Source organism: Camelus bactrianus, chromosome 1, assembly GCF_048773025.1.
Source record: "Camelus bactrianus isolate YW-2024 breed Bactrian camel chromosome 1, ASM4877302v1, whole genome shotgun sequence".
NCBI classification, from domain to species: Eukaryota; Metazoa; Chordata; class Mammalia; order Artiodactyla; family Camelidae; genus Camelus; species Camelus bactrianus.
The window spans coordinates 106,346,416-106,361,309 of record NC_133539.1 but is presented as its reverse complement, the minus strand read 5'-3'; the positions used below and the strand labels follow the sequence as shown (position 1 = coordinate 106,361,309).

Genomic DNA, 14,894 nt, shown 5'->3' with positions numbered 1-14,894 from the left:
ACTAAAGGCATTCAAAGGCAGATTTGAGCATACAAAAGAAAGAATCAGTAAATCTGAAGACAGGACAATGGAAATTATCAAGTCTAAGAAACAGAAAAAAAAAATTAATGGAACAGAAAGAAAAAAATTGAAGAGTGAACAGTGCCTAAAGGACCTATGAGACATCATCAAGTGGGCCAATATATGACTTGTGGGAGTCCAAGAAGGAGAAAAGGAAGAAAGAGTGGCAGAGAGGCTATTTCAAGAAATGATGGCTGAAAATTTCCCAAATTTGTTGAAAGATATGAATATATACATTCAAGAAGCTTGATAAACTCAAAGAGACCTACACCAAGAACTATTATAAGTAAACCTTTGAAAGACACACAAAGAGAGAATCTTGAAAACAGCAAGTGAAAAGTGACCCAACACATATAAGGAATCACCAATAAGATTACCAGCAGATTTCTCAACAGAAATTTTGGAGACCAGAAGGTAGTGAGATGAAATATTCAAAGTGCTAAAAGAAAGAAACTGTCAATCAAGAATCCTACATCTGGCAAAACTATTCTTCAAAAGTGAGGAAAAAATTAAGACATTCCCAGATAAACAAAAGCTGAAGGAGTTTGTTACCATTAGACCTGCCGTACAAGAAATACTAAAGGAGTCCTGCAGGTTGAAATGAAAGGACACTAGACAGTAAATCAAAGCCATATGAAAATAAGCTTAAGATACCAATACAAGTAAATGTCATGGCAAATAAATGGGCAATTATCAAAGGTAGCTACTAACATTACAACAAAGATCTGTAAGTCCCACTTTTTGTTTTCTACATGATTTAATAAACAGATAATTGTTTAAAAAGCAATCATTAGTCTAAAAGCTAACATTTTTTTAACTTTGGTTTATAACATTACATCTCATTCTCTACCTAATTTAAGAGACTAAATTCATTTAAAAGAATTATTAATTTATGGTTTTGGGAACACATGTATAAAGACATAATTGTACAACAGTGACAACTGAAAGAGGTGAGGGTGGAGCTGTAAAGGAGCAGTTTTTGTTATTTAAGTTAAGCTGTTATAAATTCAAACTTGAGTGTTATAATTTTACAATGTTAAATGTAATCCCCATGGTAACCACAGAGAAAATAGTGATAGAAATATACACACACAAAAAAAAGTAAAGAGAAATATTTCACCACATAAAAAAAATCAACTAAACACAAAAGAATACAGGAAATAAACAAAAATGCCATAAGATTTTATGAAAAACAACAAAATGACAGAAGTCAGTCCCTACCTATCAGTAATCACTTCAAATGTACATGGATTAAACTCTTGACAGATTGTCAGAATGAATTTTTTAAAAATATGAGGCAATTATGTGTGTTTAACACAGACCCCCTTTGGGTCCAAAGACACAAAGAGGTTGAAAGTGAAAGGATGGTAAAAAATATTACATGAAAATAATAACCAAAAGAAAGCAAGGGTGGCTATATTAGTATGAGTTTTAAAAAGTTTACTAGAGACAACAAGGACATTACATATTAATAAAAGATTAATACAGCAAGAATATGTAACAATTATAATACTTACGCACTTAACAACCAAAACATATGAAGCAAAAACTGAAAGAACTGAAGGAAGAAACAGTTCTACAATAATAGTTGGAGACTTTAACACTCCATTCTCAATAATAGAACAATCAGACAGAAGTAATGAAACAGAGTATTTGACACAATTAAACCAACCAGATCTAACAGATTTATAAAGAACAGTCTACCCAACAACAGAATACAGTCTTCCAAGGGTGCAGGGGACATTTTCCAGGACAGACCATGTGTTAAGCCACAAATTAAGTCATAATAGATTTTAAAAGATAGATTTCATACAAAGTACATTCTCTGACCACAAAGGGATGAAGTTAGAAATCAGGAACATAAGTTAAACAAAAATTCATAAATTTATGGAAATTAAACAACACACTTCTAAAATAATCAACAGATGAAAGAAGAAATCACAAAAGAAATTAGAAAATACTTAGAGATGAATGAAAATGACAACACAACATACCAAAACTTATGGGACACAGTGAAAGCAGTGCTAAGGGTGAAATTTAGTTATCAGTTTACATTAAAAAACATGAAAGATCTCAAATTAGCAACCTAATTTTACTACTCAGGAACTAGAAAAAGAACAAACTAAACCCAAAGCTAGCAAAAGGAAGAAAATAATGAAGATTAATTAGAGCAGAAATAAAGGAAATAGATGATAGGAAAGCAACAGAGAAAGTCAATGAAATAAAGATATCTGAAAAGATCAACAAAACTGACAAGTACTTAGGTAATGGAGAGGAAAAAAGGCAACACTCAAATTATTAAAATCGGAAATGAAAGTGGGGACATTATAAAAAAGTATAAGAGAGTACTATGAACAACTGTTTGCCAACAAATTAGATAACCAAAATGAAATTAAATGGACAAATTCCTAGAAATGCAAAACCTACTAGCACTAAATGACAAAAAAAAAACCACAGAAAAACTTAATACACCTGTCACTAGTAATAAGACTGAATCAGTAATCAAAAAACTCCCAATTATAAAAAAGCCTTGGACCTGGTGGCTTCATTGAGGAATTCCACCAAACATTTAAAGAACTACTAACAATCCTTCTCAAACATTTACAAAAAATTAAAGAGGAGGGAACACTTCCTAACTTATTCTTGGAGGCCAGCATCACCCTAACATCAAAGCAACACAAAGACAATACAAGAAAACTAAAGACCAATATTCCTTATAAACATTGATGCAAAAATCCTCAACAAAATACTAGCAAACCAAACTCAGCAGCATATTAAAATGATGTCCAAGTGAGAATTATACCTGGAACGCAGGAATAAGCATATGAAAAGCAATCAATGTAATATATATTAATGGAATGACAAAAAAAAACACATGATCATCTCAATTGATGCAGAAAAAGCATCTGACAAAAACCAACATCCTTTTGTTTTTGGTTTTCTTTACTTTTTTTTTGAGTTATAGTCATTTTACAATGTTGTGTCAAATTCCAGCGTAGAGCACAATTTTTCAGTTATACATGAACATACATATATTCATTGTCACATTTTTCACTGTGAGCTACCACAAGATCTTGTATATATTTCCCTGTGCTATATCGTATAATCTTGTTCATCTATTCTACATATGCCTGTCAGTATCTACAAATTTTGAACTCCCAGTCTATCCCTTCCCACCACCCTCCTTGGCAACCACAAGTTTGTATTCTATGTCTGTAAGTCTGTTTCTGTTTTGTATTTACGTTCTTTTTTTTTTTTTTTTTTTTTTTAGATTCCACATATAAGTGATCTCATATGGTATTTTTCTTTCTCTTTCTGGCTTACTTCACTTAGAATGACATTCTCCAGGAACATCCATGTTGCTGCAAATGGCATTATTTGTCATTTTTATGGCTGAATAGTATTCCATTGTATAAATATATCACAACTTCTTTATCCAGTCATCTGCTGATGGACATTTAGGCTATTTCCATGTCTTGGCTATTGTAAATAGTGCTGCTATGAACATTGGGGTGCAGGTGTCTTTTTGAAGTAAGGTTCCTTCTAGATATACCAACACCCTTTTGTGATCAAAGACACTCAACAAACCAGGAATAAAAGGAAACTACCTCAACAAAGTAAAAGCCGCATATGAAAAATCTACAGTGAACATCATACTCAATGGTGAAAGACTGAAAGTTTTCCCTCTAAGATGAGGAACAAGACAAGGATGTCCACATTAGCCACTTCCATTCCACATGGACTTGGAAGTTCTCACCAAGAATTTAAGCAAGAAAGAGAAATAAAAGGCATCCAAATTAGAAAAGAAATACAACTATCTAACTACAGATATGATTTCATGCAGAAAACCCTAAGAAACCCCCACACACACAAAATGTTAGAATTAGTGAATTCAGCAATGTAGCAGGATACAAAAATCAACACATAAAAATTAGTTGCATTTCTATACACTAACAATGAAAAATCCTAAAAGGAAATTAAGAAAATAACTCCATTTACAATAGCATTAAAAAAGAATTTGTTTAGGGTTTTTTTTTTCTTTGTGGGGGAAAACAATTAGGTTATTTATTTTACTGGAGGTACTGGGGATTGAACCCAAGACCTTCTGCATACTAAGCACATGCTCTATCTACCACTTGAGCTATGCTCTCCCCACCAAAAAAAAAAAAAAAAAGAAAAAGAAAAAAGAAAACAATTAGGAGTAAACTTAACCAAGGAGGTTCATCTTGTACAATGAAAACCACAAAACATTACTCAGAGAAATTAAGAAGACATAAATATATGGAAACAGATCTTATATACATGGATCATAAGATTTAATATTAAAATGTCAATATTACCCAAAGAAATCTACAGATTTAATGCAATCCTTATCAAAATTCTAATGACATTTTTGCAGAAATTGAAAACCCATCCTAAAATACATAGGGAATCTCAAGGGACCCTGAATAGCAAAGACAATCTTGAAAAAGAACAAAGCTGAAGGACTCACATTTCCTAATTTTAAAACTCACTGCAAAGCTACAGAAATCAAAACAGTGTGGTATTGGTATACAGACCAATGGAGTACACTAAAGAGCCCAGAAATAATTTCTCATATATACTGTCAAGATTTTCAACGTGAGGGTCAAAAATTATTCAATAGGTAATGGTCAGTCTCTTCAACAAGTGATGCTGGGAAAAGTGCAAAAAGAATGAGTCTGGACCCTTACTTAACACCATATACAAAAATTAACTCAAATTAGATCAAAGACCTAAATGTAAGAGCTGAAACTATAAAACTCTTAGAAGAAAACACAGGGTACAAGCTTCACAACCCTGAATTTAGCAATGATTTCTTGGCTATAACACCAAGGCACAGGCCACAAAAGAAAAAAATTGACAAATTAGACTTCATGAAAACTTAAAACTTTTGTCCATCAAAGATATTGTCAACAGAGTAAAAAGGCAATCCACAGAATGGGAGAAAATATTTGCAAATCATATACGTGATAAGGGACTAATATCCAGAATATATAGAAAATTCCTAAAATTCAACAACAAAAAAATCTGATTAAAAAATGGGCAAAGAACTTGAGCAGACATTTCTCTAAAGAAAATATAAAAATGCCCAAAACACATGAAAAAATATTCAATATCACACTACCCATTAGGTAAATGTAAATCAAGACTGCAATGAGATACCATCTCCTACCTATTAGGATGGCTACCATCAAAAAAAAATAGAAATAACAGGTGTTGGTGAGGACAAAGAGAAAGTAGAACCCTTGTATACTGTTGGTAGGAATGTAAAATGGTGTAGCTGCTATGAAAAATAGCTGGATGGTTCTTCAAAAAATTAAACATAGAATTGCCATATGATTCAGCCATTCTACTCTGGGTATAGTCAAAAGCAGGATCTTGAAGAGATATCTGTACATCCATGTTCACAGCAGCATTATCCACAATAGCTAAAATTTGGAAGCAACCCAACTGTCTATCAACAGATGAATGGATATGCAAAAATGGTATATCCATTCAATGGAATACAACTCAGCCATAAAAAGGAAGGGAATGTTTACATTAAGTTATAACATGGGTGAACCTTAAGGACATTAGCCAATCCCACACACACACACACACACACACACAAATGTTGTATGATTTCAGTCATAAAGTAGAATGGTGGTTGCCAGAGCCTTGAGGGAATGGTGAGTTATCATTTAATGGATACAGAGTTTCAATCTTACAAGTCGAAAAGAGTTCTGCAGCTAGATGATGGTGATGGTAGCATATTATGAATGTATTTAATACCTTTGAACTATATACTTAAAAATGGTTAAGATACTAAGTTGGGCTTCATAAAAATAAGAACTGTTCTTTGAAAGATACTGTTATGAGAAGGAAAAGAAAAATCACAGACTAGGAGAAAATACTTGCAATTCATAAACAACTCATACCCAAAATACATAAAGAACTCTAAAAACACAATAAGAAAGCAAGCAACCCAATATTAAAAAGGGCACAAAATTTGAATAGACATTTCATCAAACAAGATACACAGATGGTAAATAAGCACATGAAAAGATGCTATAAAAGCTGTTAGTCATGAAGGAAATTCAAGTTAAAATCCACACTGTGAAACCGCTGCACACTTATGTAAGTGTCTAAGACAAACTATACCACGTGTTTCTAAAGATGTGGAGGAACTAGAACTCTAATACACTGCTGATGGGAATGTAAAAAGGACAGCAAATCTGAAAACACTTTGGCAGTTTTTTATAAGGTTAAATATACACTTACCGTAAGAACTATTCCATTCCTGGGTATGTACCCAAGAGAAATGAAAGCAAATGTCCACATAAAGGCTTACAAAGCTCTTAAGACCTTTGTTTGTAATAGTCAGGAACTGGAAACAACTCAAATGTCCATCTACAAGTGAATGGATACATAAAGTGTGGTCTATTCATACAATAGAATACCTCTCAGCAATAAAAAGGAATAAACTATTGATGCTTGCAACAACATGGATAAACCTCAAAATATTTAAGGCTGAGTGAAAGAAGCCAGATAGAGTACATACTATGACTCTATTTGCATAAAATTCTAAAAAACAAAAAACTAATCTACAGTGACAGAAAGGTCAGTGGTTGAGGAATAGGAAGCTGGAAAGACGGATTACAAAGGAAACTGGGGAGTGTTGGATAAACATATTCACAATCTTGATTGTGGTCATGGTTTCACAGGTATATATGTATGTCAAAACACATCAAATAGTACATTTTAAATACGTTCAGTATACTGTATAACAAATAACTCAATAAAGCTGTTTTAAAAATAAGGTTTCCCTGGGGGAGGGTATAGCTCAAATGGTACAGTGCATGCTCAGCATACACAAGGTCCTGGGTTCAATCTCCAGTACCTCCTCTAAAAATAAATAAATAAGTAAACCTAATTACCTCCTCTGCCAAAAAAATAAAAAATAATGTTTCCCTGAAATTAAAAAAAAAGATCTGAAACTACATATGGAAAGAACCTATCAAGTACTGACCTCAGAACAACCAATACCAAGACACATTTTAATAAAGTTACTGAATTTTAAAAGAAAAAAATTCTTTCGTCATCTAGAAAAAAAGGAACAAATGACTTATAAGGGGAAAAACTGGATTATCATCTGACTTTGATACCAATGCTTTATACCAGAAGAAAAAGGAGTACTATATTTAAGAAACTCAAGGAAAAGAAATGTGAGCAAAGATTTTATAGCAGCAAAACTTACCTTCAAGTATAAAGGGCACAAACTTTTACCAATATGAAAGAACTCAGGAATATTCCTTCCAGAGCAATTTAACAACAACAACAAAAAAGCATCAGGTAACCAAAATGGTTAGAAGGACATCAACATACACACTGGTGGTATGTATTAAATATACCTGTAGAACTAAGGATAAATGAAGGCTAAGAGAGAAAAAGTAGAACATGTAATGACTATATGCTTTGACAATGCAGATATAATAAAACTATTTAAAAAAAAAAAAAAAGGAAAAAAAGAGGAAAGAATAGGAAGCACATGAGTCAAAAAAAAAGCTTAATGTTTTCAGTAATCATATTGGTGGTGGTATCAGTAACATATTTCTGATACTGTTAGGTGTGTAATATGAGATAAAACTAATGAGTAATTATGGGACATTCTAATTCCATCATCTTCTATGTTCTGAAGAACCAGTATTCTTCATATAGAAAAAAGGTACTGCAGATATAATAGAAAAATTAAGTAAAGGCTCTGCAGTCCCAATTTGACCTGGAAGTATTCATATGAACTCATTAAATAGTTTATCTTTAATGTGTGTGTGTCTAAAGATAGTTAGATAAAGTTTCCTAGCTCTGTCTACTGAAAAGCCTAAAACAGTGACTAACTCAGGATCTCTGGTATATAATGATCTTAAAATGCCATTTCCTTCTAAAAGAAACCAGAGTTTCTTGAAAAAAATGTTGATTTCAGATTTGGAGACAGAAATGGTTCAAGATTATCAGTCACCGAGGAAGATATTAAAGACTAGTGAAGTCATCAAAAAAAATAGGCTTGAAGAGGCTCCCCTCAGCCAAAGATGAGACCACATGAGCTTTGAAAATAATTGCAATAAACTGAAACCCATAGTGTTCACATTCATGATGTCATACTGACATTAGATTCTTTAAAAAGAACTGTCTTCAGAAGATAATTTTCTCAAAAATTGGTAAATGGAAAGAATGAAACATTTATGTTGCCTTTCCTAAAGGAATTATATTGCTGTGTATTCAAATGATAGATAAGGTACTAATATTCCAACTAAGTTAAAAAAAAAAAAAACATGATACAATTGCAAACTTCAATGAACAGATAAGGCATCAAATATCAACAGGTGCTGAAAACAAAGAGAAACAGTAAGGTATTCTACGCCTCCTATGGTCTTGCCAAACACCATGTAGAGAATTACCAAAGGGACTGAATCTGAGTCTGATCCAGTCTTGGATCCAGCTATCAATGTGCAAAAATTATCCAAGACAGGGGGAGGGTATAGCTCAAGTGGTAGAGCTCATGATTAGCACACACAAGGTCCTGAGTTCAATCCCCAGCGCCTCCTCTAGAAATAAATAAGTAAACCTAATTACCGCCCCCCAACCAAAAAAATAAATAAATAAAAATTTTTAAAATGTATCTAAGACAGGGAAACATAATGAACTGTATATGAGTATGCAATCTGCAAAACCCAGATTGTAGGATATACAGGTCAAATGACCCAAGTTCTTCATCAGATAAATCGTAAGGAAAAGAAAATAGGGTGAGCATCTATAGATTAAAAAAGATTTTAAAAATTTAAATGAGCAACACTACATTATAGTGCCAAAGAATACAGATTTATGAAAAAACTTTTAACACAAGGAAGCAATTACTATAAAAGTCAGAAAAATGGCTACTAATGCAAGTACAGAAGTAGTTGTGATTGGGATGGAGCAAAGTCTTGGCATGGCTAGCATGGTTCTCCATCCTGACCTGGGTGGTATCGACTTCATAATCTTTCCTAATAAAAATTCATTTTTTTAATAAAATGAATTTGTTAAATAACAATAAAAGCAAAAGTAGAGGAAATACTAACCAAAAGAAAGCTGGTATAGCCAGATTGCCTGGGTTCAAATCATGGATTCTGCCGCACAACCAAAAAGTACTGATCTGTGCCTCAATTTCCTTATCATAAAATGAGGATAATAAAAGTACTTTACTCACAGATTCTTGTGAAGGCTAGGAAAGTGAATATAGAAAAGATCAACAGAACAGTACCTGGCACACAGCAGGACAGAGGTGGTGATCAGAGTTGGCGACTAGCTGTGTTAATTCTCTAATTAACCTCTCTAGGCTTCAGTTTCCTTAACTGAGTTTAAAATATCTGATAGGATTATGAGGAGTCAAAAAGAAATATATTATAGTATTCCATAAATAGTAGATCCTTCCCATGGCCTCTCAACATCCAGAGAGTCACCTGTCACATCAGACATACCTCAGTCATAGCACATTCCTCTTGCACTTTTCACCTGGTCATTCAAGTTGATCTCAACGAAATGATCACCCAGTGAGTCTCACGTCTGAAACTGGATCTTCATCTAGGTTTCAAAAAGATAAACAGACCTGAATCTTAAAATATTTAACCTCCTAGTAAGAATGGTCTTGTGTTATTCCACTAAACTGAAGCTGGAACAACTGAAGTAGCTGCTAATGGACATTGATGCTCATTATAACGTGCCTTTGCCCTTGTCTTCTTTCCCCTTATCTTTCCTCTTCCTGCTTTTGTTGAAATGTTTAGCTGGGAGTCCAAATCTTTCATTATCTATCAATAATTCTGATTCTGGATTCAAAAGTAGAATATTCTAATTGGCAAGGGTACTAAAATGAAGCCCTCTCAGACAGATACCACCAAATACAGAAGATAAAGGCAGAGAGAACCGTCACAATTTCACCTGTGACCAAGCCCTCCTTTTCAGAGGCCCATGCTGTGAAATTAATATGCCAATAGTCTGCAGCAGCCTTTTCCCCACTTACAGGCTGTAACAGGACACAGGTGTGGAACTCCGAGTCACTAGAAAAGACCCAATGCTTCCTAAGTCCAAAGCAGAAGCTGCAATGAGCTTCAATCAGTCTCATAATACACCTGAAGTAAGACTGTGGGAATAAGAATTGCAGGGAGAAGCAGACGGTTTGTACAAGGCATAGAAAGCCAAGAGAAGAGACGCAAAACAGTTTTATCTTCTTGCCCTGTCCAGGTTTCACAAGAACCCTTTGGTAACTTGCCCTTTCTAGGTCTGAAGCCCCTGCAACATGCACCATACATTAAAATGTAATTATTTTTCACTACTTTTTTGGGAACAAGCTAGAAATTAAGCATGGCCAGTAGCTGTTCTTTCTCAAGTGAGTCACATAAAAATCTCTAATTAGCTTTCTCAAAAGTATCTCACTTTACTGCAATAAATGGAACACACAATGCTTTCAAAGTCTCTATTGTCTATTAAATGCAAAAGCTCTTTTCCAAAAATATGCCAACATGCTGTTTAACGTTCCTAAGAAGAACTGAATCTACCACAAATAAGGAAACAGAATTGGGATTGGATCTCGTCTCGACCAAATATGTCTCAGGAGAGGTTATATAAAGGGTCAAACATGACTCTTCCCCTTTGAAGCAGAAGCTGCGGACAAAACCCTAGTCGGCCACCTCTTCCCCAAGGTGGGATAGGGAAGGCCCAAGTCTACCTGGCAATACCAAAAGTAAGAATTAAACCCCATGCAGAGGATTGAAACCAATGTGGGTAATGCCTACACAGAGCTTAACATTACCATGGTTAGAAAATAAAGTAATATAGAAACTCTTCTGTTTGGTCGGTGTTACGGGTCTCCGAGCCTTGCAACAACTCCACCTCGTTGATTTCCTTAATAAAATCAAATTAAACTCCGCACAAAGTAAGAGGCCTCCCGACCGTGGAATGAGACTAACAAACCGAAGAAAGGGATACTCACCTAACCCGTCGCGTATCCCCCACCTTCTGCTCCGAGCTTTCACTAGCCACGCAACCTTCTCAGACACCTTGGCACTGAAAATTTGAGCAGGCTGGCCCTAGTCGACTATCGGAGATGGATAAACCAACTACAACTTATCCAAAATCCAGTCTACGCCGGGAATCACTCCAAGCTTCATACTTACTGCCTCGTTTAACCTTCTCAGCCACCATGACAGGCAAGAATAACCAGCTGTATTCTACAAATGAAGAAACTGAGGCGCTGAGACATTAAATGAGAAGCCTAAGATAACAAACGGCGGATTGCCAGAACTCGATTGCCAGTTCCCCTCCTTATCCTGGGATTTTTAATTGGCGCAAACCCGTCCCAGGCGGCTCCTCTCCGGGGACCCCAGCGAAGGTCAGTTTAACCGCTCGCAAGGTACAGGTGGGGCCAGTTCCCGGGGCTCCTCAGGGAGGGGCTCTACCCAACGCCTCGGTAAACCCTGAGGGCCGCTCACCTTCCTCAGCCGCCGCCTCCCTCCAGCAGCGAGCCCAGCTTGTCCGGCTCAGCCGCCTCCGGCCCCGCGTCTGCGACCGTTACCGCCGTGGGAGGCTGGCCAATCGAGCCCGAGCGCGTCGAGGGACCTGCTTCGCTCAGCCTCTGAACGCCGGGGCGACTGTCTCGGGCTGCCGTCGGAGGCTGGGACTGCCCCGAGTCCTCTGGTTGGCTCCGCTGTTGGGGGCGGGGCTTACCAGAACGTAGGCGGGAGCGTGCTGCGCTTGCTTTGTCGTCTGCGCGTGCGCACTTCCATTGCAACGAACGCTCTGGCCGCGCAAGCACTTTATCATTTACCCGGATCCTCTTTTGCAAGGGAAACTTCAGAAATCCACGTTTGAGGCGATCGGTGAAAAAGACAGGTCCGGACCACGTGGCAGTCCTCCACACACATACACATGCGGTGTCTGTGAACTCTTGCTGCGGGGTCTGGTCAGCCTGATCTTTGTGTTCCAGACCTGGCTAAGTACTGCATCGCCTGGCATTTGGAGGATGCAAATAAGTGTTTGTTGATGACGTTTTTACCCTCCCATTCAGCATTTTCCAGATCTCCACAAAGTGTCAGGCAATACATCAAGCTCCAGAAATGCAAAAGCGTCTGACTGGAGACATTCAAAGTCTAGTTAGGGAGATGGATATATACTCTGAAAGTAAGGTACAGTGTGATAGGCATAATCAGAGAAAGGTGCTGACTAAAACAAAAAACAACAAAAAAACACACACACAACCTAAAAGTTGAGAATTATGCTTTATTCAGCGGACATACTGAAGATTTATGCCCAGGAGAGCGTCTCTCAGATAGTTCTGAGGGACTGTTCCCAAAAGGTAAGGGAGGGGCCAGGATATATAGGAATTTTGACAAAAATAAAACAGGTGTTGGAACATAAAAGATTACTGTTAAAGAAAAGCCAGACATCTCAAGTCAATGAATTTAGCACTCTTCTAAGTATGGGAAGATGCAAGAGTTTGGGCTCATTGAAGTTATTCCTTTGATATGCACCTTAACTGTCTAGGGCCAGTATCTTATCTTCTCCATCCTGAATCTCTTCAGGATGCACGTGTGGGTAAGGGGGAGCTGCAATGGCTGATGGCTTGAAAGACACGACATCCTTTGTTTACTAATCTGGCAGGCGACATTCTTTGTCCACAGTGTGCAGGGCACACAAGAGAAAGCGGAAGATTTACCTCAGTGGGTCACTGGAGTCTTCCTCAACCAGTAGGTCTCAACCCTGGCTGCACACTAGAATCGCCTACGGAGTTTTGAAAATGAATCTCAGGCCCCAAACCAATTAAATCAGAATCTGCCAGGTGGCACCCAGGTGTCAATGGTTTGTAAATCTCCCCCAGGTGATTCCAATGTGCAGCCAAGCCACAAAACTGCAAACCTAGAGAGATGCATAAGAAGGATTCTGAATGGTGAACAAGAGTTCCCCAGAAATACATAGAGGAAAGGTATTCAGAGAAAACTTTATGTGCAAATTAAGACAATAACTCCAAAACACATTATTAAAATGAGTAGTTCACAAGTGCTCAGTAAACCTTGCTCTTTTTTTTTTTCCCTTTAATTAAACCTGGGCCCCATTGGTACAGCTTATATCTGCCCTCCCCAAAAAAACCTAACCCCCAATGCACTGGCAAATATAATGGGCTTCCTGAGGAACTGAGGAGTGTGTTGCATCGTTGGAGAATCAGAGGAAGGCCTTAGCAGGTGTGCTAAGGAGCTGGGACTTTGTCCTGGAGGTGATGGGGAACTATAGATTAGTTTCCAAAAGAAGTATAAAATGGAAAGGTTTTTGTTTGGGTAGCTTTAATCCTAACTTTCTTGCATCCTCACATATAAGTAAAAACTAAAAAAAAAAAAAAAAAAAAAAAGCTCCATGGTGTACAAATATGATGACTGCTCTTTTTTTTCCCACAAAAGGAAGTCAACTCAATCCTCTGTTTCTCACTTTAATAAATTCAAAATCTAAAAACAGGTCTCCTGTCCACCATTTTCAAAACCTCATAGCGGGTTAAGTGATCCAAAAATTCCGAACGGAAAATCCAGCTGCCATATACTTGAAGGGAAGGCCGTCGGCCATTGTCATTGCATCTTATAGCCACACGATGTCGCTGTTGACAACCTGTACTTTCCAATTGGTCGAAGGACGCAGGCTGAGGATAGCAGGTTCCACAAGGGCCAACAGGGATCTTCTACTGAGGGGTTTAGCCATGGTGTGTCTCACAAAGTGGTCTCAGGGTCACAGCTTTTAGGGTTCAACTTTTAGGCCCACACTCAGCCTTCTTCCAGGCAGCTAGAGCCACTTTGAATTTTGATCTCTTTGTCTGCCCCATGCAAGTATGTCCTCACCCCACCCCTACCCCCTGCCCTCTCCATACTTAGCTATTCACACTAGCAGTGGATTTTCACTTTCAACCCTTGAAACTTAAAGAGTCTCACTGCTTGCCTTTTCCAAGATAATAAGGTGACTTACCCACTCTTCTAAAGGTAGCTGCCCTAATTATGGCCAGGAAGCCAAACATCATTGGTCAGTTAGGATTATTTTGGCTGCAAATGACAGAAAACCTGATTTGAATTGTCTTCTTAAGCAATAAGGAAATTATCTCACATAACAGGAAATCGAGAGACATACAGACTTTGGGGTCGGTTAATGCAGTGGTTCAACAAGTGATTAAGGGCCCAGTTTTTCTCTGCTGTAAGCATTGTAGGTTTCAAATTCATATGAAAGTGATGTTCTAGATGTCTGACCAGGAGCAATCAGGATCACATGCTTTCTTTTCCATCTGAAATCCTTCCTTCTGGGTTTTTGAGCCAGTTAGGTCACACAGGCAGGTCCTCTGCCTCTACTCAGTAACTGGCCGGCAAACGTGCAGATGATTTAAGTATGGGTCCCAGAAGGGAAAAGGGTGACCATAATTGGAATCAGCAGGGGTTGGGGCCTCCTTGAGTCACGTGGATTGCAAGATGGAAGCATGGCTACTTGAGTAAAATTGGAGCCCTTGAAGGGGCAAGAGGACAACGGGTGCTAGATGGATGATCACCAGTATCCCTCCCAATCTTCAAAGCACAAAAGAGGCTGATTATTCTCTAATTCCTAACAACAGAGCCTCCCCCTCATCACTCCTGGATTTTGCATGTAGCAAGTGAAGGGGAGGAACTCTATAGTACTGTCCTCCAAAGGAATCCCTTCTTATGAACCCCTAAGGACTTTCCAGTACCTCTCTTTACTAGAACAGGAAAGGACTCTGCACACAAGTTCAGTCTTTAGCGCAG

The 14,894-nt window shown here is 37.4% G+C and overlaps 1 protein-coding gene across 8 annotated transcripts in view; it reads right to left on the bottom strand.

Moving 5' to 3' along the window:
• CEP70 (centrosomal protein 70) overlaps positions 1–11,771 on the bottom strand; it is a 61,103-nt gene extending 49,332 nt beyond the window's left edge. For 3 of the 8 annotated variants that reach the window (XM_010952287.3, XM_045514721.2, XM_045514726.2), the window contains exons 1-2: positions 11,583–11,768; positions 9,576–9,678 (exon numbers count right to left, since the gene is read on the bottom strand). Coding sequence is in view for 5 of the 8 variants with exons in the window: in XM_045514721.2 (XP_045370677.1) it covers positions 9,576–9,584 (9 nt within the window). In the remaining 3 variants the exon portion in view is untranslated. Of the gene's footprint in view, positions 1–9,575; positions 9,679–11,083; positions 11,535–11,582 lie in introns of those variants that run through there. The other 5 variants (XR_012509272.1, XM_045514723.2, XM_045514725.2 and 2 more) reach the window with 3 other exon arrangements.
• Between the last annotated feature and the right edge of the window lie 3,123 nt (positions 11,772–14,894).